The sequence below is a fragment of the Podospora pseudocomata genome, chromosome 4, assembly GCF_035222375.1.
Source record: "Podospora pseudocomata strain CBS 415.72m chromosome 4, whole genome shotgun sequence".
Taxonomy (NCBI): Eukaryota; Fungi; Ascomycota; class Sordariomycetes; order Sordariales; family Podosporaceae; genus Podospora; species Podospora pseudocomata.
This window is the reverse complement of record NC_085888.1, coordinates 973,426-997,911: the sequence shown is the minus strand read 5'-3', so window position 1 is coordinate 997,911 and position 24,486 is coordinate 973,426. Positions and strand designations below refer to the sequence as shown.

At 53.8% G+C, this 24,486-nt stretch overlaps 9 protein-coding genes across 9 annotated transcripts; 4 read left to right on the top strand and 5 right to left on the bottom strand.

Annotated features, from left to right (window-relative positions):
* Window positions 1-42: 42 nt before the first annotated feature.
* Window positions 43-4,828, bottom strand: ADE3 (tetrahydrofolate synthase). The gene is made up of 4 exons (XM_062889719.1): window positions 3,900-4,828; window positions 3,203-3,822; window positions 2,989-3,026; window positions 43-2,924 (listed from the first exon to the last, which is right to left on the bottom strand). The coding sequence occupies exons 2-4, from the start codon at window positions 3,702-3,704 to the stop codon at window positions 288-290; spliced, it is 3,177 nt and encodes a 1,058-aa protein (XP_062743284.1). The 5' UTR covers window positions 3,705-3,822; window positions 3,900-4,828; the 3' UTR covers window positions 43-287.
* On the top strand, window positions 4,582-6,777 carry TIF34 (translation initiation factor eIF3 subunit). Its single transcript, XM_062889718.1, has 3 exons — window positions 4,582-5,253; window positions 5,322-5,919; window positions 5,990-6,777. The coding sequence occupies exons 1-3, from the start codon at window positions 5,204-5,206 to the stop codon at window positions 6,368-6,370; spliced, it is 1,029 nt and encodes a 342-aa protein (XP_062743283.1). The 5' UTR covers window positions 4,582-5,203; the 3' UTR covers window positions 6,371-6,777.
* Window positions 6,778-6,973: 196 nt separating this feature from the next.
* ISW2 (chromatin remodeling complex Adenosinetriphosphatase) lies at window positions 6,974-11,275 on the bottom strand. The gene is made up of 4 exons (XM_062889717.1): window positions 10,936-11,275; window positions 10,706-10,873; window positions 7,660-10,641; window positions 6,974-7,595 (listed from the first exon to the last, which is right to left on the bottom strand). Exons 1-4 carry the CDS (start codon window positions 11,023-11,025, stop codon window positions 7,458-7,460), a joined length of 3,378 nt encoding a protein of 1,125 aa, XP_062743282.1. The 5' UTR covers window positions 11,026-11,275; the 3' UTR covers window positions 6,974-7,457.
* An 883-nt stretch (window positions 11,276-12,158) lies between these two features.
* On the top strand, window positions 12,159-12,899 carry QC762_402710 (uncharacterized protein; the record flags this gene model as incomplete). Its single annotated transcript, XM_062889716.1, has 1 exon — window positions 12,159-12,899. The coding sequence occupies one exon, from the start codon at window positions 12,159-12,161 to the stop codon at window positions 12,897-12,899; it is 741 nt and encodes a 246-aa protein (XP_062743281.1).
* A 2,419-nt stretch (window positions 12,900-15,318) lies between these two features.
* QC762_402690 (uncharacterized protein) lies at window positions 15,319-17,494 on the top strand. The gene is made up of 2 exons (XM_062889715.1): window positions 15,319-16,282; window positions 16,358-17,494. The coding sequence occupies exons 1-2, from the start codon at window positions 15,809-15,811 to the stop codon at window positions 17,327-17,329; spliced, it is 1,446 nt and encodes a 481-aa protein (XP_062743280.1). The 5' UTR covers window positions 15,319-15,808; the 3' UTR covers window positions 17,330-17,494.
* QC762_402680 (uncharacterized protein) lies at window positions 16,804-18,243 on the bottom strand (the record flags this gene model as incomplete). The annotated part of the gene is made up of 2 exons (XM_062889714.1): window positions 16,804-18,127; window positions 18,193-18,243. 2 exons carry the CDS (start codon window positions 18,241-18,243, stop codon window positions 17,585-17,587), a joined length of 594 nt encoding a protein of 197 aa, XP_062743279.1. The 3' UTR covers window positions 16,804-17,584.
* Window positions 18,244-18,690: 447 nt separating this feature from the next.
* MCT1 ([acyl-carrier-protein] S-malonyltransferase) lies at window positions 18,691-20,019 on the bottom strand (the record flags this gene model as incomplete). The annotated part of the gene is made up of 1 exon (XM_062889713.1): window positions 18,691-20,019. One exon carries the CDS (start codon window positions 20,017-20,019, stop codon window positions 18,691-18,693), a length of 1,329 nt encoding a protein of 442 aa, XP_062743278.1.
* A 581-nt stretch (window positions 20,020-20,600) lies between these two features.
* On the top strand, window positions 20,601-21,674 carry rrp4 (Exosome complex component rrp4; the record flags this gene model as incomplete). The annotated part of the gene is made up of 1 exon (XM_062889712.1): window positions 20,601-21,674. The coding sequence occupies one exon, from the start codon at window positions 20,601-20,603 to the stop codon at window positions 21,672-21,674; it is 1,074 nt and encodes a 357-aa protein (XP_062743277.1).
* A 718-nt stretch (window positions 21,675-22,392) lies between these two features.
* On the bottom strand, window positions 22,393-24,033 carry HFD1 (Hexadecenal dehydrogenase; the record flags this gene model as incomplete). The annotated part of the gene is made up of 2 exons (XM_062889711.1): window positions 22,393-22,796; window positions 22,851-24,033. 2 exons carry the CDS (start codon window positions 24,031-24,033, stop codon window positions 22,393-22,395), a joined length of 1,587 nt encoding a protein of 528 aa, XP_062743276.1.
* Between the last annotated feature and the right edge of the window lie 453 nt (window positions 24,034-24,486).

Here is a 24,486-nt window from a genome sequence, read left to right as displayed (position 1 = left end):
CTTTAGCCATTACCAGTACTGTCACTGCTGGGAGCAAAAGTGAGAGGAACTTCATCTATTCCATCTATGGCTAGCTTTTTTGGTTTCTAAAACCTCTTCACCCCTGTGGTATTAACCCCCCCTTCATCAGCGCCATGTGTTAAAACATGCACGTCCAACATCTCATTTTTCCCTTTCCACTTTCCCCCTGCCTTAGTTTCGCTCGAGTTGATCATTGATATACCTTTATACCCACCTCCCAATTTTAACGCCATATAAAAACACAAGGCTCAAGCACTTGAAATTCTTCAAAACAACCCATCAATCTCCCCCGTCTCCAAATCAACATCCACATTCAAATACCCAGGCGCAGTCGGCAACCCAGGAATCGTCTGAATATCGGCCGCCAGCGCATACAAGTACCCAGCGCCTGCCGCCATCCTCACATCCCGAACCGGCACGGTAAAGCCCGTCGGCGCGCCCTTGAGCTCAGGGTCATGACTGATGGAATACTGCGTCTTGGCAATGCAAATAGGCAGGTTCCCGAAACCCTGTCTGGTGTACGTCTCGACCTTCTTCTGGGCCAGCTCGGTGAATTCGACTGACGAGGCGCCGTACATCTCCCTGGCGATCTTCTCAATGCGCTCCTGGACGGTACCCTCGAGGCCGTACAAGAGCTTGAAGTCCTTGAGCTTCTCCGAAGCGGCAATGACAGCATGAGCGAGGTCAACGGCGCCCTTGCCGCCTTCGGCCCAGTGATTGGCGAGGACGGCGTCTTCGGCGCCGGCCTTGATGGCTTCCTCGCGGACGACTTCCACTTCGGCGGGAGTGTCGGTGGAGAACTTGTTGATGGCGACGACGACGGGCACGCCGTAGGACTTGGCGTTGGCGATGTGCTTGGCAAGGTTGACGCAGCCGGCACGGAGGATCTCGACGTTTTCCTCCTTGTAGACGGGACTGAGGGGAGCACCGGGGGAGATGGGGGGCCCGCCGCCGTGGACCTTAAGGGCGCGGATGGTGGCGACGACGACGACGACGTCGGGGACGAGGCCGGAGGTGCGGCACTTGATGTTGAAGAAGCGCTCGCCGCCCATGGTGAAGTCGAAGCCGGCTTCGGTGATGACAAAACCGGCCTTGGTGGAGTGGTCCTCGTCGGGCTCGGTACCCGCGAGCTTGAGGGCCATCTTGTCGGCGAGGATGGAGCTGTTGCCGATGGAGATGTTGGCGAAGGGGCCGGCGTGGACGAATACGGGTGTGCCTTCCAAACTCTGCATCAGGTTGGGCTTAATGGCGTCCTTCATGAGGGCGGTAAGAGCACCACCGGCACCGAGGTCGTCGGCCGTGACGGGGTCGCCGCTTCTGGAGCTGGCAACGACCATTCTGCCGAGACGCTCGCGCATGTCGGCGAGGTCAGTGCTGAGAGCGAGAATGGCCATGCACTCACTGGCGACCGAAATGTCGAAGCCAGTCTGGCGGCTATGGCCCTTCTCGGTGGCAGCAGTGCCGATAGTGATGCCGCGGAGATGTCTGTCGTTGACGTCCAAGACGCGTCTCCAGGTGATAGTCTCTGGGTCGATATCAAGGCGGGCGAACTTGCCGATTTCCTCCTCGGTAAGATCATCAGGGTTGGTCTTGTCAATGCCGAGCTTCTTCAGGCGGCGAAACATGACAGGCGAGAACTGTCTCTTGCCGTTCTTGACCGGGACCAGTCGTCTGTAGAGGGCGGAATCCTTCTGAGTGCTCTCGTGGAACATGCGGGTATCAATAGCAGCGGCGAGGAGGTTGTTAGCAGCGGTGATGGCGTGGATATCACCAGTCAAATGCATGTTGAACTCGTCCATGGGAATGACCTGACTGTAACCACCGCCGGCAGCACCGCCCTTGATGCCGAACGTTGGGCCTTGACTTGGCTGACGAACGTTGGCAAAAGTAAGACGACCAACATGGGCGCCCAAGGCTTGAGCAAGACCCATGGTGGTGGTAGACTTGCCCTCACCGAGAGGGGTGGGGGTGATACCGGTAACAACAACGTAGCGACCATTTCGGCGATGATCCAAACGCTTGAGAAGAGTAAGGTCGACCTTGGCCTTGTAGGCACCATATGGCTCGAGCTCCGAGTTTGAAATGCCAATCTCCTTGGCGATCTGAGTAACGTGCTTGGGCGCTTGAGCCCGCGAGATGGCAATGTCTGATGGGACTGGCTCCTTGAGAGCAAGGCTCAGGGGCACAATCTTCCTCTGCTTCTCGGCATCAAACCACTGTGTCGCAGAGGCGACAACGTTGTAAAGGAGCATGGCGACAGTCATGGGACCAACACCGCCGGGGACGGGTGTGATGTGAGAGGCAACCTGGGAGGCGGACTCGAATTCGACATCGCCAACAAGACGCTGACCAGACTTCTTGGTAGCGTCGGGAATGTAGTTGGTGCCAACGTCGATGACAACGGCGCCCTCCTTGAGCTGCTCGCCCTTGATGAAACCAGCCTTGCCAATAGCAACAACCACGACGTCGGCATTCTTGAGGTGCTGGTCAAGATCCTTGGTCCTGGAGTGGCAAACAGTGACGGTGGCATCTGCGTTCTTCAAGAGGTAGCTGACAGGACTGCCAACAATGTCGCTTCTGCCAACAACTACGGCGTTCTTCCCCTTGAGGTTGACACCGGTTTCCTCGAGAAGGACCATGACACCCTTGGGTGTGCAGGGGATGAAATAGGGGTTACCACCACGCTTGGCCAGCTCACCGATGTTGTAAGTGCCGAAGCCGTCGACATCCTTCTCGCTCAGGACGGCGGATGTGACAGCGTACTCAGAAACATGGCTTGGTAATGGGAGCTGGACCAAGATGCCGTGGACGGTTGGGTCATTGTTAAGAGCATGAACACGAGCAACGATCTCGGCCTCGGTGGCCGATTCGTCAAACTTGATGAGTTCACATGAGATGCCGCACTGATATCAAGGGGGTCAGTGTGCCGTTCGCGAATGAGATGTGAGTGGTCTACAGCATCCTTACCTCCTCGGCGGCTTTCAACTTCATGCGCACATAGGTGGCTGCAGGTCATCCGTCCAGAATCAGTTAAACAATGCCCACGCGGGGTAGCGGCTTTGGGGGCTTTGGAGTATGGTTGGTGGCTTACAGGAGTCAGAGCGGTCGCCCACTACACGACGTTGGTTAGTTTAGTCAGTCATTCAGGTAAATAAACGAAGGCCGGGATACTAATACGCACCTTGGATAATCTTCAAGCACGGCTCAAAGCGTGGGTTGATTCCCTTCTTCTCGGCAATCTCAGCCTTGAGCTGTTCGCGCACCCGCTTGGCCACGGCCGTTCCGTCAATCTTTTGGGCCACCATGGCTGCTGACGAGCTGGAAAAGGCCCTGTGAGCAAGGAATGAGTTTGGTTGTGCAGATGCAGAGTGCAAGAGAGCGGTGGTGTGGTTCCTGGCGAGACCGAGACCGAGGCGTAGGCGTTGGGCGTGGGCGTGGGCGACCTTAACGGGTGACGGTGACTGGGCCTGGCGGGGTGCCGAACGCGGGGCAGCGGAGTGGCGGTCGTCAGGCTGAGCCGAGGAACACCGCCGAAACTCGGGCATATACGTGCTGACGAGCTTGTGGCCATCCACTGACTCGATTCTCAAACGGCTGCTGATAAGCCGCTGGCGTGCTTTCGTGGAGCAGGAGCCAGTCAGGACCGGAGTCGGGACCCGTTGGGCCAGTCTCGAGAGCGTCATGGCGGCCAGTCTCTAACAGTTAGTCTCAGTCACGATCCTCCTGTTGTGTACCGCTGTTGCTTATGCGGTGAGCTTCTGACTGATGCCTTCCAGATATCAGAACCGAGGGCAGACGGTCCTACCAGGTTGCCCGGTCGGTGTGGAGAGCAACTGCGACTGAGGTTGAGTCACAAGTGAAATTTATGTGTCACTCACTGCAAGGGTTGGCTTTTTTGACGATATGGTGTCCTTCCTGGCGTCAGTACGGAGATGTAGAATCAAGACATTGATTTGGGCAACAACTTGGTCTTAAAGAGCATGTCGATTTGGTGCTGTGTATCATCAATCCATCCCACGGACACAAGCACCATGTGTAAAGTACCTGTGCATGGCAGCGCCGGCTCTATGACAGTGGTCGACATTTTCCCCAGCAGCCGCCACGGGTCCAAACCCAGGACCCTGGAAAGGCAATTCGATATCAATTTATGTGTCGATGATTGGTGTCGATATAGCTCACTCGAGCTCCTCCCGGGTTTGCAGAGGAAAGGTGTGGTCCCTCATCCCGACTCTTGGCCTCATATTGATGAAGGAGCAAAAACCGTTATTAGAGTTGAGAGGCTCAAACTAAAAAAAGAATAAAAAAAAAAAAAAGGATCCACATCGTAACTGCCACTTACATGTTTTCTTCCAGCAAGTCTCAGGAGTAGAAATGTCTACATGTACACTCCAACCCTTTGAATTTTTGTTAGCGCGAGACTTCACGATATTTTCACCCCCGAAAAGCGCAACCACACCAATTTTTCCCGGGGAAAGAAGTTATTATACATCTTTTCTTTCAAGAATTACCTTCTTTCCTCTAATTTAAAGTAACGTTGTGGTGTTTCGGAGGCCAAAGTTATGTGAAGTTGAAAATAAATGTAAGATCCCTCTGTCTTGGTCTTGCGCTAACAAAATTCAAGGGTTGGTAGTGTACGTGCCTCTCTGGCTGTGCCGAGTTATGACACAATAACACAAGTTCCAGTCACAAGGATAGAGAGTCGAGTCACCGGCCAAGAGTCATGATCCAAAAACAAAAAATAAGACTGGAAGGATCGTCGAGGAACAATGTTCTGTTTGTAGTCCGAGCATCCAACATCCAACATGGGATGGCACAGTCGTGACAGTCGAGAACAATTGGAAAAAAGACCCCCACTTTTGACTTCAATGCTCTGAAAACAGAAGGCGGTCAGGCAAAGTTCATTGTTAAGCGGGGCAGAGTCCAAGGATTCGCCCCGCGCTGGAAAGTCTGTGGCCTATCGGCGGCGCACAATCCTCACGGAAAAATTACTGGTGTGCCAAATCAATCGGCCGGAGAAAGAAGCCTTCTGTGAAAGAAACCGCATTCGCGACAGAGAGACTCTGCCTATACCCGACAATAAAATAATAATCGACCACCTCCCCCTCGATCCCCAACCCCACCGAGCAAAGAAACCGCCCCTCTCCCATCCCTCGACAACAACCCCCCACAGCTAACCTTCAGAATGAGGCCCATTCTTTTGTCAGGCCACGAACGTGCCCTGACCCAGGTCAAGTTCGTTGCCCTTTACACTGACCGATAGAGCCAAGACCTCCTGTCTAACACCTTCTCTCTCTTGCTAGGTACAACCGCGAGGGCGATCTTCTCTTCTCTACCGCCAAGGATCAACACATCTGCGCCTGGTTTGCGCACAACGGCGAGCGTCTCGGCACATATCAGGGCCACCAAGGTGCCATCTGGACTGTTGACGTCGACCCAACCTCCACCATCATCGCCTCCGGCTCCGCCGACAACACCATCCGCCTCTGGGAGGTCAAGACCGGCAAGCTCCTCAAGACATGGGACTTCCCCACCGCCGTCAAGCGCGTTGAGTTCAACGAGGATGGCACCAAGCTCCTCGGCGTGACGGAGAAGCGCATGGGTCACCTCGGCACCATCGTCGTGCTCGACATCAAGGTCGACCCCGAGGCCGAGCAGTCGGACGAGAAGGTCCTGACCATCGTCTGCGAGGAGAGCAAGGCCACCGTTGCCGGGTGGAGCTACCTCAGCAAGTACATCATCGCCGGCCACGAGGACGGCAGCGTCTCCCAGTACGACGGCAAGACGGGCGACCTCATCTACAACGTCAACGTCCACGAGCTCGGCTCCCCCATCACCGATCTCCAGTGGAACCAGGACCGCACATACTTCATCACCGCCTCAAAAGACAAGAGTGCCAAGGTAATGTTTTTTGTCCTGTGTGTGAAAACCGCAAGAGAACATTCTTTACTAACATCAGAAAAACCTCTAGCTCATCACAGCCAAGGAGCTCGAAGTCCTCAAGACGTACGTCGCCGACACACCCCTCAACAGCGCCGCCATCACCCCCAAGAAGGAGTACGTCATCCTCGGCGGTGGTCAGGCCGCCATGGATGTCACAACCACCTCGGCGAGACAGGGTAAATTCGAGGCCCGCTTCTACCACAAGATCTTTGAGGAGGAGATTGGCCGTGTCCGTGGCCACTTCGGCCCTCTCAACACAGTCGCCGCCGACCCCACGGGCAAGGGTTACGCCTCTGGTGGTGAGGACGGTTACGTCCGCGTGCACCAGTTCGACAAGGGGTACTTTGACTTCAACTACGAGGTGGAGAGGGAGAGGCTAAACAGGTTAGCTGCCCAGGGTGGCAAATAAAAAGAATTTTAATGGGGGACTTAAAAAATGATGAAGAAATCATGACCGGGGTTTCCATGGGACAATCTGAAAGGAAGAAGGGAACGAGCCGCGAAGTGGTTGGTTGGTTGGGTTGTGAGGGTGGAAATGATGAAGGCGGAGGCGGATGAACGAATGAAAGATGTGGTTTGAGTTCGGCATTTGCAATGGCGTTCAGGGACAGATTCTTGGGCGGACACACGCGGATCACACACAAAAGGGTGAACAAGAAAGATGAAAAGGGGGAAGGCGGGGGGATCCAGGCAGGAAAACCAACCCCCTTTTTTTGATGTCACTACTTTTGGTAGAGAGAAGGAAAAGCGACATGAAAGCCAGTCTTTTTTCCCCTCTCGCCCAGATAGAGGAGCTGATTGTAAAACTCGTAACGGATGTGGATACCATTTCATGCGTCGTTCTTATTGTTACCACTTGTTCGTTGTGTTCTTAGCAATGGCACCGTCGTCCTATAACCCATAGTATTGCTCAACCGAACATATAACTTTAGACACTTGCAAGCCTCCCGTCTCTAAAGTTTAGCTTTCGGTCTTTGTTGCAGTGGGCAGGGCCACTGTTGAAGCCTATCTTGCGTGCCCGGGGTTTCCCGTGGTTTTTTCTTTCTTTTAAACTCAAGTTATAACTTTAGACACAGGCAGGGTAGACAAATCTAGAAAGACTTGAATATCTATAGCTGTAAAAGCACTCCATTTTTGCTACTTGCGAGCTGATATTACCTGCAAAGCACTGAAGAAGTATCGCCACCACCAGCAACTAGCAAGAAACGACGGCAGACGGCAACCAGCTTTTCCCCGTCCCATTTCCCCCTGTTTTCGCAAAGGCAATAAATACAAAAGAAACAACAAAATTCCCTACAAATACACACCCCAAATAACGCCCTTTCCCAAGCAATACTAATTTACATCGCCTCCCCCACCGGCCTTCTAATAATCCGACCCACTGGTATGACCTTGCTGGCAACCAAATAACCATGACAGCTAGAAACTCCCAACAACCCTCCTGGCTACGTAGCTCTCATCATCTTTCCTTTCCATGTCTGTGTCGTACAAAAAATCTATTTCTTCTTGCCCTTCGCCTTGCTCTTAGTAGCCGCAGGAGTCGAGTTGGTAGACCCGACACTGGACGCCCTTGACGGGGATGTCGAGTTGGCCTTGCTGGCAGTCGCCGACTTGACGTTATCAAGAGCCTTGTTCTGTGAGATTTTGGTCAGCACTGTAAAAACAGCGCGTTGGTCATCCGATAACAAGTATGCTCACCTTGACCCCGTTAGCCTTGCTCTTCTTCTTCGCCGGGGCCAACCCAAGAATGCTATCCTCGTCATTCTCCTCATTATCTTCCAGCTCCCTCTTGAGCTTGCCGTTCGTACCGTTGGTCTTGGTCGTCGTGTTGACGTCCTCAAACTCCTTCACTACGGTGGTGAGAAGGGTGTTGCAGCGACGGCCCAGCTCAGTGGGCGTGCGGCTCAAGAAGAACCAGTCGAACCTGAACAGCGGGCTGTCACGGATCTCATCGCGAATCTTCTCGTAGATGCCCTCCGTGTCCACGCCGTACTTATCGAGCAGCACCAGCAGGAAGCGGTCCTCCTCCTCGGTGTACACCTTCTTGTTGGTAGTCGAGACCGAGTAGTTGATCTTGAGTTGTTGAAGTGGTACACGGTACTGGCCCATCTTCTTGCGCAACATCTTGCGTTGGTGCTCGATCTTGCGCATGCGGTCCTCACCATCTTCAATCACCTTTAGGTACTTGGGGTAGTCCGCGATCTCGGTGTAGCGCTGCCAGAACACCTTGGCGTATGCCTTGATCTCTGCAGGAGTCTTGTTGTCAACCTCCAAAGCAATGTCATCATAGTTGTTCCGGCCATAACGACCGGAACCGTTGATGAACTGCTGAAAGTCTCGCCTGTTCCACTCGCCAAAGCCTTGCTGAGCCAGCTGTTGCTTCTCCTCTTGCTCTTCTTCGGTCAGGGGAGTGGCGTTGTCGATTTCCTGCTGGTCGAGAGCCCTCTCGGCCTCCCGCTCAGACAGGTTGTCGTCGTCGCCCTCGGGTAACGGAACCTTGTAGCCGATCTCCTTGCGATAGTAGGCGGTCTCCCTGTCCTGAAGGTCGCGGAGCCTGGGTGGGTAGAACTGGTAGTCGTGTACAGCTACCTGCTTGGGGGCACGAGGCGCCTTCGGCTTGGTGTCGGCAGTCCGGCCACCAGTGTGCAAGGCCTGCTTGTAGTACTTGTCAATCGAGTAAATCTGCTCCTTGCGCTCACGCTTCGCTGGGTTGATCCAGCTAAGCCCGACATCCTTCTTGCGGGCGGCAAAATCCTCGCCGTTCCACTCGTAGGCTGACTCGGAGGTAAACTTTTGCAAATCATCGATACCAAGCTTCTCATACTTGGCATTCAACTCCTTCGTCCGGCTCTCGCCGGCGTTCAGAATTCTGTCAATATCATCATCGTCAAGCTCGCCACCCTTCTCTGCCAGTTCTCCAAAGGCGCTCTTGGTCTCGAAAATCTTTCCGGCGCCGTGCTGAATCATGGACAAAAGCTCATCCTTGTTCGCCGCAGCTTTGGCGGCAATTTGAGCGCGACCCTGCTGGATAACCAGTTGATCAAGACGCAGCTTCTGGGCCGCGCGCTCCAGTACCTTTTCTTCAATGGCATTGTCTGTCACGAACCGGTAGACCACGACTTGCTTGGTTTGACCAATACGATGCGCTCTGTCCATGGCCTGCAGATCGGCCTGGGGGTTCCAGTCGCTGTCGTAGAGAATAACAATATCGGCGGTTGTCAAGTTGATTCCCAAACCACCGGCTCTTGTTGTCAACAAGAAGATGAACTTCTCAGATCCGGGCTTGTTGTACTCGTCGATGGCCGCAATACGATCCTCGTGGGCTGTGCCACCATCGATTCTGCAGTACTTGTAACCGCGGAAGACGCAGTAGTCCTCCAGGATATCCAACAGGCGACTCATTTGCGAGAAGATCAGCACGCGACTGTCTTGGGCCTGCATTCTCTTGAGAAGCTTGTCGAGAATAATCATCTTGCCGGAGTTGAAGACCAAATGCTCGTCTGTGGTGTAAGGAGGGCCCGGCTCCGCACCTTCAAACAGATAAGGGTGGTTGCAGCACTTTCGAAGCTGCATCACAATGTTGAGAAGTCTGGTCTTGGACTCGCGCTTGCCTCCTGCACCGTTGACGGCGTCAATGTCCTTCTCCAGAATTCTCTTGTACCACTTCACTTGCATCTCCGACATGCCAATGTAGACATTCACCTCCTTCTTGGGTAGAAGGCTCTTCTCCACATCGCTCTTGACACGACGAAGCAGGAAAGGCCGCAACACCTTGTGCAGCTGCTGCACAACCGTATCCTGGTCTCTATCTTGGCCCGAGAACCACTGGTCGAAAGCCTCAGAGTCACCAAACACATCAGGCAACAAAAAGTTGAGCAGCGCCCAAAGCTCGTGCAGGTTGTTCTGTAGCGGGGTTCCCGTGATCAAAAGACGGTTGCGCGAGTTGAACATGCGAATGACCTGGGCAAGCGAGGACTCCTCGTTCTTGATGCGATGGGCCTCGTCGATGATGATGTACTCCCAGGCGAATTTTCGAAGATGGGCCTTTTCTCGGAGAATCATTTCGTAGCTGGTGATGCACACGTCGAAATCCTCGTCCACCAACCGATCGTTGATGAGCTGGTGACGCTCCTCCTTGGCGCCTTGCAAAATCAACACATTGACCTCGGGCGTCCACTTTGCAAACTCTCGCTTCCAGTTGTCCAGAGTTGATTTCGGAACTGTGATGAGGTGGGGACCAGTGATGCCCATGATGTGCCGAAGATAGCCCAGGAAAGAGATGGTCTGCAGTGTCTTGCCCAGACCCATTTCGTCGGCCAGAATACCAGAGATACCATTCTCGTGGAGGGAAATGAGCCAGTTCAGACCGGCAACCTGGTAATCTCTCATGGTGCCATTGATGAAAGCGGGGGATTCGCGGAAGACGGTCTCGGCTGAGCCACCGTGCTTTTCGTCCTTGAGAAGTTCGGCGTCTTCCTCGGCCTCGGTGCGTCGACGTCTTTCACTAGTAGCGCCGCCCTGACGACCAGCGCCCTTCTTGTTTTTCGCTGCTTCTTCATTTTGGCGATCGATCTCGGCCATGATTTCGCGGATTTTGGGGTCTGGGTTGTGCTCGATGAAGTGGCGGAACAAATCAGTCAAACCCAAAAGGTATCGGAACCGGCGAATCGTGTCATCCTCCTATCGAATTGTCAGCCTACAGACACGGGCAGCATGATTCTTTGCGCCTGTTCAATCTTCCTACCTTTGATTCTCCCAACCTGTCGTGCTTTTTACCAAATATGCTTCTTCGCAGTTGGTTGGCCTCCGAGCGCTTCTTGCGGCCATCTGGAACTGGTTCCCCGGCTACGCTGCTGGCGGTAGTATTTGGATTGGTATCTGAGTCGGTATAATCGGGAGTCTCGTCGACCTCCTGGAGATATGGTCAGTTCGGTTGATTGGGCTTGGGCCAGCAAGTCGGGAGATAAAACTCACCATCTCGTCGACAACGTGGCTGGCGGACTCAGGCGCATCCTGCATGGACGCGTCGGTGTCGTTGTCGCTCTGTCGGCCACGGGGAGCCATGGTGGCTGCTGGGTACCTCGTCGAGGCTTTGGATCAATTATACGCGACGAAGACGCGCTCTCGCGTGTGTAAGCGAGTCGGAGAAGGTTGCTATGATCCCGGAGATGGTGCCGACGATTTTTTGGCGATGATAAGTCGTCTGGTGTGCGCAATGAGTGAAAATCAGAAAGCCGGCTTGGGGTGTAGTTGTTTGAGGAAGGGTGGGTGCCGTAAGGTGCGAATTTCTGAGGTCGAGGAACCCCAAATTGGCCAAACCGCGTTCCAGCCCAGCCAATCACAGGCCCTGGATGGCGGAGGGGATTAAAGTGCCGTCGTCCAAAAGGCTCCGCCGCCCTGCTGATTAACACTACTGATGAATGAAAGAGCCAGTGAGAGACAGCCTCGCTCCATATTTACAATATACTGTAAAACAGCCAACAGGCTCTCCATTGACTTTGAAGCAACTACCTTATGTGACCTAGTCTTTCTTGAGTCTAAACAGCAGTTTTCCTCTCTATATTCATTGTCTCTCTGATCCAGATACAGAGTATTATGCTCATTGAAGCACTTCGAAATCAATGTGCACGGCTCAGAGAGAGGACCGGCCTTTGCCCGAGCTTCGCACGTGCTGTAGGCGGTATGCAACAACCCCTGAACCGTAACTGGCCCTGTTGGAAAGAAAGGAGCCAATCTTCCACGGCCTCTGTTGGAGCCAGTCCCGTGCTCGTCCAACTCACTCAGCATATGACAACACAGACTTGGCCGTGTTGACAGCCCGACTCAAGCATCAATCATCTTATCCCTATAGCCAAACATCATAGCCATATTGTGTGTTGATCTTTCTTCTAATCCGACCGACACTCTTTTCAAGAACCTCAAGTGCAAGGCCGGGCTGGGCCTCAACAGTGAAGAAGAAGAAGCTCCCAGGCAACGCCCCGCCAAAAACGACACCCTGACAGGTCCATCTCCACTCCAAGTCCCACTTCAACCTGGCTCTCGTTGTTTAGCGAAAACCCCTCAGTACCTCGATCTCCCCAGTAATCAGGCAGAGTCATCACCCCCGAAGCTTTCCACCGACTTCGACAACCTCATAGACTGCCAGGGCGTGGACGAGACCTCGCCTCTTTTTACCGCCTACAACTTCACATTCAGCCATGAGCGCCGATTCGCACGAGCTTCTCGATGCCTTCCGGGCTGCTGCACTGTCCGTCACCAAGCTCTACAAGACGTCAGCGGCCGCGCAAACCAAGTCTCGCGCCGATGGCTATCAAGACTGTCTTGAAGACCTGATTGCCTTTCTGGACAAAGAAAACATCGGACTGTCTGCTGGTGATGTAGGCTCAAAGATCCGGAAATGGGCGATGGATAGATCAGAGACTAGGGACACCACACCCCCATCCATCGAGAGCGACGACGAGCCCGAGAAGCCCGAGCCTGCCGCCTCATCCCCTCAGGCACAACGAACGAGCCCTCCGGCAGCACAAACATCTGTCGACCGGGAAGAGGTCCAGATGAGAGAGTCGGCGACTCCGGTTCTTGCAACGGTTCCCTGTCCGCCTAGCCCGATAGTGGAGGAGGTCGACTTTGTTGTTCCTACGCAGGATACCTTCAACTTCCAGTCAGCACATGCTTATCCTCACGATGAGGCCATGCGGCTCGCCAACCTCAACCTGTCTGATGCCAACCAAGCATCAAACCATAGCACATCAAACCGGACGACACCACGCAACACCAGAAGAAGAGATGTACGACCTGGGAGGACACGGAGAGATTTGGGACAGGGCGCGGGCCACAAGAGAAAGATGAACCTCGCTGAGTACTTCGACCTAAACGGTGTCGATCTCGGGAACGGAAAGGATATGTTTGGCGGTGGGAAACGCACAAGGCACGTTTAGTCACTTGCTTCGAACTACTCATACGCCTTTGCACACTTTACACACGCACATCATATTCTTGGTCTTTTTTTCTCGGCGTTTTCGGGAGGGTACACACGATTGGGAGGCACTGGGTTGTCGATGACCAAAACGCATAGCATCGCCTGGAACGCATGGACACAGCGGTGTCTTTTTTTCATCTTTTTGAACGGGTTTGGGATTTGGGAGCGGTGGCGGTTTCATGAAGCTGGAGGGAACAACAGAATCATTAGACCGGGAAGCATAAAGAGGCGTTTATTTATACCACTGGGGTGTATTCATGTATAGTGCTTTTGTTCTTGTACGTATGTAGCCGGAGACTCATGGAGGGCTGTCACAATATCGTTTTAGTTTGACTCTTGGCTTGCGGTTCTAGACGAGGTGAAAGGTGGCGTATATACGACTTCAGATGGGCTCATTTGACGTTTACATAACCGACAGGCTCTGTAATCCTAACCTCATTTGGAAGGAGGGTTTTTTGATGAGTTGTTGATGGTAACATGTACAAAACAATGTATATATATTCCATGAACAATAGGTCTCGGAATCTGAGTGCTATGGCGTGTATGACAACCCAGGGCTGTCACACTGCAGTATTTTCCCAACTATCGAAGAACATCTCCATGTCTCTTGCCATTTGGACTGTCAGCAAGAGCCTCTGGTTGTTGCTGGGGCTCTAATTCCCGTGATTCCCCAAAAGGGATCACTAGAAAACTCAGGTACCCAAACTCCCGTCATTCAACTGCACCATTTTGTCCTCTCTCAAATGTGATTACACACATAACCGACCACGTTCGTTTTACCATAATACTTCTAGCCAACAGCTGTATTCAACATGACGAGCAGCACTACCGGCTCTAGGCATGCCGAGTCCAGTAACCCCGAGTCCAGCAGTACCGGCTCTAGGCAAACTGAGCCCAGCAGCACTGAATCCAGCAACGCCCCCAATAGCGGTTCCAGCCACGCCGGTTCCAGACACACCGAGTCAAACAACCCCAAGTCCAAGTCCAAGAACACCAGCTCTAGGCAAGCTGATTCCGGCAACCCGAAATCCAGTAATACCGGTTCTAGGCACGCCCAGTCTAACAACCCCCGGAACCCAGCAACACCGGCCCAGGCACTACCAAGGTCCAATTCTAAGGAAGCCGGTCCCGATAACACTGGCTCTAGCAACACCGGCACCAGCCAAGACGGCCCGAGCGGTATCGATTCGTCATACCGGCCCCAACAAGACTTCTGCTAATTATTCCGGGCCTAGCAGCAGGGGCTCTAGAAACACCGGCTCTAGAAACACCGGCTCTGAAAGCAGCGACTCGACCGAAATAGCTTTTCGTCATGGCGGCCCCAGAAACGTCGGTTCTCGCTACCCTAGCTCTATAGATCCTACTCTTTGTCGTCCCGGTCCCCACGACATTGATTACAGGCGCCCTAAGGTAGCCCCAGCAATACCGCTTCGAGCTATGTCAGCCCCAATTATACCACTTTTCACTATACTAAACCCAGAGACACTGCTGTTAGTCGATCTTCGAAGGCCTTCTGACTAGGTACCTTTAAAGGGGTATTGACTAAGATATTGTCTGGGACGTGGTCAGGTTTATAACATGAGTTGTTGTTGCTGTTGTTCTAGTGAGATTTATCTTGTCGATAACGTGACTAGGTATCTCTTTGGGTCTTGTAGCCATTACTTGGAAAATGAACAGTCTGGAATAGTCCAGAAGTCAGCAGAGGTGGACTGTGGGCAGGGTTAGCAATGTTCAAAAGTGTTTGCTGAATCAAAGAGGTGTGTGAGATATGCTGGTCAATATTGTGACTATGCAGTGGCGAGGTGAAAATGACAATGAGGGGCAAAACTGCGTGCCTATGAAGTGGTTGATCTTGAACTTTCAGAAACAACCATCCCACCTATAGGAAGTTATCACATCGAGATAGCTCACAGGCGTTTACCTGGTGTTTGCGCCATGGTAGAATGAAACTGACCATAGCAGCTCTCAATGCCTCCGTATCTCAGACATGAAGCTTTTCACACCCTATCGTGCCGTGTTTCGCTTCCCATATCAAACCCGGAAACAACCACACACAAGCTACCTACCCGTCTCGCCTTTTATCGTGCGTTAGCCCCCTCCAGGTTTTGACAGACACGGAATCGGATCTCTCGACGACTCGAACGATTGGTTGGTCAAACTTGTGGGGAAGAACGGTCGCAGGGTTACATCGGGGGGGGCTTGAGTCTTGGTGACTCTGGGGGAGTTGCTAAATCGGGACAATCGCGCAGCTCTCGGAGGGGGAAGTGGTAGGGTAGGGGAAACACCAAGAGGCACTTGCACGTTGTATGGTACTGTTGCACAAGCTACCACTGGAAGAATAGAAAGATAGATTGAAATCTGGCGAGCTTTCCTGTGGCTGGTTGCGTAAGTACCGCTTCTTTTGCCGGGCAGCACCCCCTTCCTCAAATCAGATGCGGTGTCTCCCTGTAAGGGTGAGCATGGTCTCTCTCTACATGGGGGGCGATCGATGGCTTCGGAGCAAGAGTCGCCGCGGGTTGAGGTCTTGTCAACGTTCAACCTGGGATTTGAAGTCTTGGGAGACCCCGCAGGTCCAAACATGCGACTTTCCCCAGATTTTGATACTGTTTGTTTCCTTCTCGCTAGACCCCGTGTGCCATTCGTCTTGTACGCTACCTGCCGTCTCTCTTTCCTGGGACAGAGGTGTTGATGACATCGTTTTCACATCGCCGTGCTGGTTCGGGAACAGCGCGGGAGAAGAGCAACCACATGTTCAACACTATGCATCTTTGATGTACATCTTTTTTTTCCTTGCCTGGGCTAGGTTGTGGTGAAGAAATCCTTCTCTCCGCAGATTCAAGCGACGATAGACGAGATCAAACCGACACGATGCTCGAAAAGCGCTTCAGTATCCCGATGTCCAAACCAATATCTCTCCCAATACACACATCCTCGAATCGAATGAAGATGAAAATAAAACACCGACAAAAGCGACGAATAACACAAATAACACTCATCGCGGGTGGAATCCTCGTGTTTTACTGCTTTGTGTTTCTCTGGAGGACACCATCACCATCATCGTCGTCGTCGTCGTCGTCGTCTTTGAAGCCAGCACTTTCCAAACAACTAAGCCAAAGACCGCCACCCCCAGAGCTGCTCAACAATCTTTCCCTAGACGAAGACCAATGCAATGCTGCCTTCCCAGGCCTCACCAAAGAAATCGACGATGCCGTCGCCAAGGGTCCGTTCACCATGAAGAGATACTCCAACAACCAAGGCCCATTACAAGGAAGGATAAAAGACGGGCAAATCTACATCATCCACGCCCAGCGACGAAAAGATCTGTCACAAGAAATGTCAAACGTAAACACCCCCCAGTTCATCCCACCCCTCTTCATCCCCCCTCACTAACATCCTCCCCCCCCCAGGGGGAAACAGTCCCGCACCGCCTCCCTCCACCAACTCAACCGCGCCCTCCTCACCTCCCCCTCCCCCCTCCCAAACACCCTCTTCACCCTCAACTTCCAAGACACCCCCTTCGGCACAGCCTGGTCCTACTCCCGCCCCGCCTCCTCCCCCATCTTCCCCCCCAAATCCCCCTCCCCAACCAACACCCAACAACAACGCCTCTTCCTAATCCCCCACTTCTCCTTCTGGTCCTGGCCCCTCCCCTTCATCCGCTCCCTCCCCCACGCCGCCTCCCTCATCACCTCCCTCGAATCAACCCTCCCCTTCCCCTCCAAAATCCCCAAAGCCGTCTGGCGCGGAACAACCTGGTTCAACTCGGTCCTCTCCCCTCACCTCCGCCAAAACCTCCTCCAAACCACCCGCCCCCACCCCGAAATCTTCGACGTCCAAAAGTTAGAGTGGACAGGCAAAAACCGCAACGCAACCAACGCCTTGCCCATCCAGGACTTTTGCCGCTACAAATACGTCATCCACACCGAGGGAATCGCCTACTCGGGCCGGTTTCAATTTCTGCAAATGTGCCAGAGCGTCGTTTTGACGCCCCCCATTCTCTGGATGCAGCACACCACCCATCTTGTGAGACCCGTTTACAGTGGGGAGTTGACCGGCAAGAGATGGGAGACGACTGAACGAGTCAAGGGCGCTTGGGGGACGGGTGTGGACGCGAGGGAGGCGAATATTGTTTTTGTCAAGCCTGACTGGTCTGATCTGGAGGAGACGGTGAGGTGGTTAGAAGAAAACCCAGAGGTTGCCGAGGGGATCGCCACCAGGCAGAGGGAGCTGTTTGTCGGAGGGGGGTATTTCTCCAAAGCGGCCGAGGCGTGTTACTGGAGGGCGTTGGTGACGGGGTGGGCAAAAGTTGTGAGGCCCGAGGGAGGGGAGGAGGCCTGGGAGGAGGGAATGCCGTTTGAGGAATTTAGTCTGACGAATTCGTTCGAGTGACGAGATTTGCTGGTGATGAAGTTCCTGTACATACAAGGGATGATGATTGGCGTTTTGGTTGGCTTCTCTGGATTGGTTATCTCTCGTACCTATCCTAACCGTAAATATAAACCCTGTTTTCGCTTGCTTGAAAGAAACAATGTCTCTGTTTCGTTGGAAGAAGAAATGCTGTGATAGAGGAAAAAAAAACGCCAAAAACACCCAGGTATCCCCTTTTCAAACGCCCATTAGCACACACACCCACACCGTAACTACTCAAAATGACAAACTCGTCACCCCTGGCACCCACCCCTCCCCAATCTTCCTCATCTCCTCCCCAAACCTCCTACTCGTAATCTTCTTCCCCGGCCCCGTCAGGGGGCTATGCTCATCCGGATCGTAAAAAGGGTTCTGCATCAACCGGATATACGCCGCCTGCATCGCCTTGAACACAACCCTCATCTCCCCTTCTCTCAGCCCCACCCCAGTCGTCCCCACCGCATTGCTCTTCTTCCCATCCTCTCCCACGCCAGCAGCAGCAGTCGACGCTCTCCTCCCTCTCATGTCCACCACGACCACAAACTTCACCCCCGTGTTGGTCTCGAAGCCATAGGCCGCCAGCTTCTCGTCTACCGCGTGCAGCAGGCCAAAGTCACCTGTTAGGCCGGTCCCCTGGGCGGCGTGGGCGCGGGATCGGAGCTCAAAGATGTCGAGGGTGGAGGAGAGCAGTAGGGAGAATTGGAGGGGCGTGCGGACTGGACGGAACGAGTTGGTGGAGGGGTCGTAGGAGTTGAAGATGGAGATGTGGAGGGGGTTGTTCTAAGTTGACCGTCAGTTTGCGCTTTCCTAGAAGAAAGAAAAGAAAGAGAGAGAGAGAGACATACGTTTCGACCTATTACGCCCAAGCAGGCAATTGAGGGGAGGGTGGTCGACATCTTGTGCTGAGGATTTACCTTTAGGGTGGTGGTATGGTTTAAAAAGAGAACCTCGATGGACGGGCGCTGGAAAGGAGGCGCATGTCAGCGGTCAAAGCTCCCCCCCGCTAACGCCAGCTGTTTGGGCCGCAGGGGTTTAGTCTAGTCTAGGTACCGCACTGGTGGGTCACCGTTTTGGGGCGGCCCATAGCCTTCACTTACACATCCAGTTATCATAGACATAGCATCCAACATATGCCACAGACAATTACCCCTGTGACGTGAGTAAAGAGTAAAAAATAAATGGGTAACCAATTACAGTTTGTATCCTAGGTGGGCACATCAAACCCCCAAATAACCCAAACGCCAAACCGCCGCCCGCTGCTCGCTGTTGAACATGTCAAACCAAACCACTTCCATGTCCATATCCATACGCAAGTGGTATAATAATACTCTCTCCCGTAAAAATCACTGGGCCTCCTCGTCCACCAAATTCTCCGTCTCCTCCAACCCCCTCAACACCTCCTCAATCTCGCTCGGATCAGTAATAGCCCACACACCACCCCCCTTGACCGCATCCTTCCCTCTCATCCCCACCTCCTTGCCCACTAAGTTCCTCCCAACCTTCCCCGGCCCAATCCCCACCCATCTCCTCACCTTCTCCTCCTGATCCAAATACTTGATGCTCCCCCACCACTGGACAGTCTCCAAACACTGCCTCGCCAGCAAATCCTTTACTTCTTCCCTACTCCCAAACACCCTCGCGGTCACATTACTCACACACGGCACCAGCCCCGGCCAGCTAACAATATCCTCTCCCTCCCTCCCCTTCACCCGACGACTCCTCCCGTTCAAAATCCTATGCATAACCCCCACAGCAGGCTTCATAATCGGGCTATGAAAAGGACTATCACTCTTCAGCCTCACAGCCCTAGGATCGTGCCCCAAAAACTGCCTCACATGCGCCACCAGCGTCTTGATCCGTTCAATATTCCCCGACAGCACAATCTGGTTCTTGGAATTTACATTCGCAATAAGCACCTGCTCGATCGGCGACCTGTTCTCCGCACTCTCGCTCTTCCCCCCCTCGCTCCCATACCCAACAAACTCCTCGATCGCAGCTATCAACTGCTGCATGTGCGGCGGCTCGGAAACAATAGCCACCATGCCATACTCCCCTCCGTACTCCTCCTCTGCCTTCCTCGTCGCATCCGCCATGGCCTCGGCCCGTTTCTGCACCATGTGCAGCGAGTCTTCGAATTCAATGTAGCCAGACGACACCAGTGCCGCAAACTCCCCCAGGGAATGTCCCAGTGTGAAATCCACTCGTTCATCCACCTTGAACCCGAATTCCTTTTCTAGGATACGCAGTATCAGGATCGAGGTCGCCATGATGGCGGGCTGGGCGTTGGGGGTGAGGTTGAGGTCTTTGGACGGGCCATTGGCGATCACGTCCGAGAGTCTATACCCGACAATGTGGTCTATTTCTTCGACTATCGGCGCGGCGGTGGTGGGGAAGGCTTCGAGCCAAGGGGCGAGCATGCCGACCTTTTGGACGCCCTGACCGGGGAAGAAGAGGGCTGTTTTCGGGCGAGTTCGTCGCGGGGCAGGAGAGGGGGAGGGGGGCTGCTGTTGCGCATTATTGTCGGTGGAAGAAGACGAGGCATTTCGGCGTTGTGGTAGAGCTATGAACCGTGACGATGGTGGTGATGTGCAGACTGCCCCTGCGCGGGGATGGCATGTCGCATGTTTGTGGGGGGCGAGCAGGCGACAGGGCCCTCGTAGCAGCAGAGTCATAATCGGTGTTGGCTTTGCAGTTGTTGTTGTAGTAGAAAACATGTAATATCCGGCAGTGTCCCAGCCATGTGAAGCTGGGGACGGTTCAGGGCGGTCGCCTCATGAGCTACAGCAGGAAAGAAGAGGTCATGATCAATCAATCGATCAATCAAGGAAGCTGCTTGTGATCAGTGACGGGATGAGATGACGGATTCGGGTCACGAACGGGAAGCGAGGGCGGGAAAGCATTAGCGGGACTTGCGGCGGCAGGCAAGAAAAGCTGCAGAAAAGCTAGAATCAAAAACGGAGAAAATCCGGGGGTGGGGAATTGCTTGGCTATCTACCGTTCGGGAAACGGAAGTGTGGAAACTGAATTTTGGAGGCTCGAGCTTCACATCACTTTTGAGATGTGAGGAAGTAGAAAACACTCATCTCATTTAGTTCACAACCCAACTTTACAACAGCAAAATAATTTCGACGTTTGAGAGTCTAGAGATACCCTTCAAACCGCCACCGTATCAATTTCATCAATCCTTCCAAAAATCGAAGTTTCATCTCAACCCACCTCAATATCAGACCCCCGAGGTCTCACTCACAAGAAAATGCCCATCACAATCCTCCCCCCCAAACCCTCCCACCCACCCCCTTCCCCCCACGACATCTCCGACGCCGACTCCGACCTCTCCAGCGACGACGGCGGAGGAGGCGCCCACCTCGACTTCGCCTCCCTCGGCCTTCCCTCCCACCAAAAATCCACCCACCCCTCCAACAACCCCCTCTTCACCAACCTCGTCACCCCCGGCACCCTCATCACCCCAGACCCCCAATGGATGCGCGGCCACGGCACCTACATCCCCCCCAGCACCACAAACATCACCTCCTCCCTCGCCGGCATCACCACCCGCACCAACAAGCTCATCTCCGTCTCCCCCCTCCGCGCCCGCTACACCCCCGAGGTAGGCGACCTAGTAGTAGGCCGCATCCTCGAAGTCCAAGCCAAGCGCTGGCGCGTAGACATTAACTCGATCCAGCTCGCCTCGCTCCCCCTCTCAGCCATCAACCTCCCCGGCGGCATCCTCCGCAAGCGCACAGAAACCGACGAGCTCCAAATCCGCACCTTCTTCGCCGAGGGCGACCTCGTCGTCGCCGAAGTGCAGCAGCTCTTTCAGGACGGAGGCGCAGTCCTCCACACGCGCTCGCTCAAATACGGAAAACTCCGCAACGGGCTGTTTGTTGCTCTTTCTGGGCAGGGCGGCGGGTCCGGGGTGGTACGGTCGAGGAGACAGGTCTGGACGATGGAGGGGCAGAACGGAGGGGGGAAGATGGATGTTATACTGGGGGTGAATGGTTACGTCTGGATCAGCAAGCATGTTGAGCAGGTGGCCAAGGAGCTGGAGCAGAAGCATATGGGGATTACGAATATGGAGGAGAATGTCAGCGCGGGGGTGTACAGCAGTCAGAATGACTTTATCGACAGCGCTACCATGAGGGAGATTGCCAGACTGAGGAACGTCGTGACGGCGTTGGTGGAGAATGGGTGCAGGGTGGATGAGGATATGGTGATACGGGGGTATGCCGAGGCTTGTGAGATGGCCATGTTGGGGGAGACGGGGGTGGAGGATATCTATTTGGGCGGGCAGAGGGGGGAGGAGTTGACAAGAGCGTTGAGGAATTGATCGGGAAAGGGGGATGGATGGATAATGTAAAAAGGAACGCTCGGGTTGGGCATGCATGTTACACCCATTCACAAGACAACTTGGCATATGATATCAAAAAGAAGATATAATTTACTCCCTCCGCACCAGACACGCCATGAAAATATGCCACGCCTGCTTGCGTAGGTAATACCTATATGATGTTGTAAATGCCTGAAAAAAAAAGAACCGGTATTCTGTTCCATGACCATCAAGCCTAATAGCCTGAGCCGTTTCCTTTTCCACCTGCCGCCTTTCATGAAATTCAAAAAAAAAAAAAAAAAAAAAAAAAACCGAAGAAAAAGTATATGCCAGCCCATATAGTACAAGTAATGGTGATAGTACAGCACGAGGTATAAAAAAAGATTAGGTAGTAATATGTGTCTTGGAAGGAAGCTTGGCCGATGCAAGTTCGTCCAGTTCGGTTCGGTTGGAAAGGTGGTTGGAAAGGTGGTTGGAAAGGTGGTCGCTCGGCTCTTGGGTCAAAAAGTGGTCCGCTAACATCAAGCTTCGGAAGAGAGTCTCTCATAATCGTCGTCTAAAAACACAGCAAAAAAAAAATCATTAGAAACCATTTCTTCTCTTTTTCATTTCTTCTCATCGGGAGTATAACATGACACAGGGGGGAATCGCCAAAAAGCAAGGCTAAAACAAAACACCCAAAACAACCCAGTACTAAAAGTCACAAATCACCGAATCCTTAGGATCGGTTCGTGTACATGTAGTGAGCCACCAAGACAACAAGCCACCTCAAGAACGCACCTTTGGCGCTCTTGCCGCCCAGACCAAACAGAAACTTGATCCAATAGCCGAACCCCTTGACGACCTTGCCGCTGCGGTCAAAGTTGGGCGACTTCTCGGTGAGGCGGTTGAGGAAGGCGAGGGCCTTGAAGTCGTAGGGCATGTACCGCACGCGGATGAGCTTCTCGGCCCAGCCGGGCGTCTCGGCGATGGTGCGGAAGTGGGTGAAGGAGTCGAAGGAGGCCTTGCCGCGGTAGGCACCCCAGCCGGAATCGCCAACGCCGCCAAAGGGGACCGTGTTGACCGCGCCATGGAAGAAGCCGTCGTTGATGGTCGCACCGCCCGAGGTCATCTCGTTGAGAACTGGATGCCGTTAGCTATTTGTCATGGTTAAGGGGTAGAAAAAGGGGCGCGTGCTTCTGTTGTTCTCAGCCTTGTTACCAAAAGTAAACAGCGACAAAGGCGTCTTGTGGATCAAGTTGGCAATGTTGAGCGCCTCATCCAAAGTGTTGACCGGGTAAATAGAGAAAATAGGACCAAAAGACTCCTCCTGCATCATCGAGTCGTTGACAGAGTTGACCAGCACAGCCGTGGGCTCAATGTACAGCTCACTCTCATTCAGCTCACCACCCATGACGATCTTGCCCTGGGTGTCATCCAACATCTTCTTGATGCGGTGGAAGTGCCTCTTGTTCACAATGCGCGAAAGATCGGGGCTGGCCTTGGCACCGTTGGGGAACATGTCCTTGTAGGCGACCTTGAGGAACTCGATAAAAGTAGGCACGAGGTCCTTGTCGATGAGAACATAGTTCTGGGACATGCAGACCTGACCCGCATTCTGGGTCTTGCCCCAGAGGAGTCTCCTGGCCGCCAGGGCCAAGTTGCCGCAGTTCTTGGTGATGAAGGCGGGGTTCTTGCCGCCGAGCTCGAGGACAACAGGGGTGAGTGTCTGGGCAGCCTTTTGGGCAATGATGGAGCCGACCTGGGCGCTGCCGGTGAAGAAAATTTTGTCCCACTTCTCGGCCATGAGCGCGTTGGTTTCGGGGATGGCACCGTTGACAACCGAGAAGGATCCAGAGTCGAGGCGCTTCTCGATCAGCTCCTTGGTCCACATGGCGCACGCGGGGGTGAGCTCGGAGGGCTTGAGGACGGCGGTACAGCCGGCGGCGATGGCGCCAACAAGAGGGCACAGAAGGAGCTGGATGGGGTAGTTGTAGGGGCCGATGATGAGGACGGTTCCGAGGGGCTCCTTCTTGACGCGGAAGTTCATGATGGAATAAGTGGCGGGGACATCGGGAGAGCCCAGCTTCTGGTCCTTGACAAAGCTGTCGAGATGGTCGAGCATCCACATGCAGTCCTTCTTCACCCAGTCAACCTCTGTGAGGAGGGCCTCGAAGCTAGACTTTCCAAGATCGCTCTTGAGCGCCTCAACGAGCTGGGGCTTGAAGTCCTCGAGGGCCCAGTAGAGTTTGCGAAGCTGCGTCTTGCGCCATTCGACGTTCTTGGTCTTGTGAGTGCGGAACTGACCGCGAGCGAGGCTGGCGATCTTGGGAATGGCCTCCAGGGCCGTGGCCTGGAACTCGGGAGCTTTGGTAACCATCTTGTGTCGTGTGTCTCTTCCCGCCGGTGGCTTTCACGTGCGTGCGTGCGTGCGTCGGTCCGCTCGGTTCTGGCGCAGGGTCGATGAACTGGCGCAAAAGAGATGGAGAGAATGGAAGCAGACAACCTGGAAGTTTGAGAGAAAAAGGAGGAGAAGCAAAAGGTGGCAGAAACAAGAGCTTTCAACAGCTAGGTAGGCAGTCCCAAAATCATCACAGGAGCAGGGTCTTTATCCAGAAGCAGGAACGGCACCGGAGGGCTGACCTTCTTCAAGAAAAAGTAACATGCATGCGATCGAAATCCGATGCATCCCTAATCAAATTAAGTGGATGGAGCCGAGGCACCTCTCGCCGCCCAGAGTGCTACCCCATCTTTGCGCTGCACTAGCATCCCCTTGCCATCCCATCATGCCCGCCGCTAATTACATCGGCCTCTGTGGTGTTGAACATTTCTA

Coding starts and splice junctions, on each gene's coding strand:
- ADE3 (XM_062889719.1), bottom strand. CDS start 3,704: ATGACGCTCTCGAGACTGGCCCAACGGGTCCCGACTCCGGTCCTGACT. Junction 3,027..3,202: donor GTGCTTGAAGATTATCCAAG/GTGCGTATTAGT, acceptor GATGACCTGCAG/CCACCTATGTGCGCATGAAG. Junction 2,925..2,988: donor AGTTGAAAGCCGCCGAGGAG/GTAAGGATGCTG, acceptor CCTTGATATCAG/TGCGGCATCTCATGTGAACT.
- TIF34 (XM_062889718.1), top strand. CDS start 5,204: ATGAGGCCCATTCTTTTGTCAGGCCACGAACGTGCCCTGACCCAGGTC. Junction 5,254..5,321: donor CGTGCCCTGACCCAGGTCAA/GTTCGTTGCCCT, acceptor CTCTCTTGCTAG/GTACAACCGCGAGGGCGATC. Junction 5,920..5,989: donor CAAAAGACAAGAGTGCCAAG/GTAATGTTTTTT, acceptor AAAAACCTCTAG/CTCATCACAGCCAAGGAGCT.
- ISW2 (XM_062889717.1), bottom strand. CDS start 11,025: ATGGCTCCCCGTGGCCGACAGAGCGACAACGACACCGACGCGTCCATG. Junction 10,874..10,935: donor GCCACGTTGTCGACGAGATG/GTGAGTTTTATC, acceptor CCATATCTCCAG/GAGGTCGACGAGACTCCCGA. Junction 10,642..10,705: donor ACAGGTTGGGAGAATCAAAG/GTAGGAAGATTG, acceptor ACAATTCGATAG/GAGGATGACACGATTCGCCG.
- QC762_402690 (XM_062889715.1), top strand. CDS start 15,809: ATGCTCGAAAAGCGCTTCAGTATCCCGATGTCCAAACCAATATCTCTC. Junction 16,283..16,357: donor TGTCACAAGAAATGTCAAAC/GTAAACACCCCC, acceptor AGGGGGAAACAG/TCCCGCACCGCCTCCCTCCA.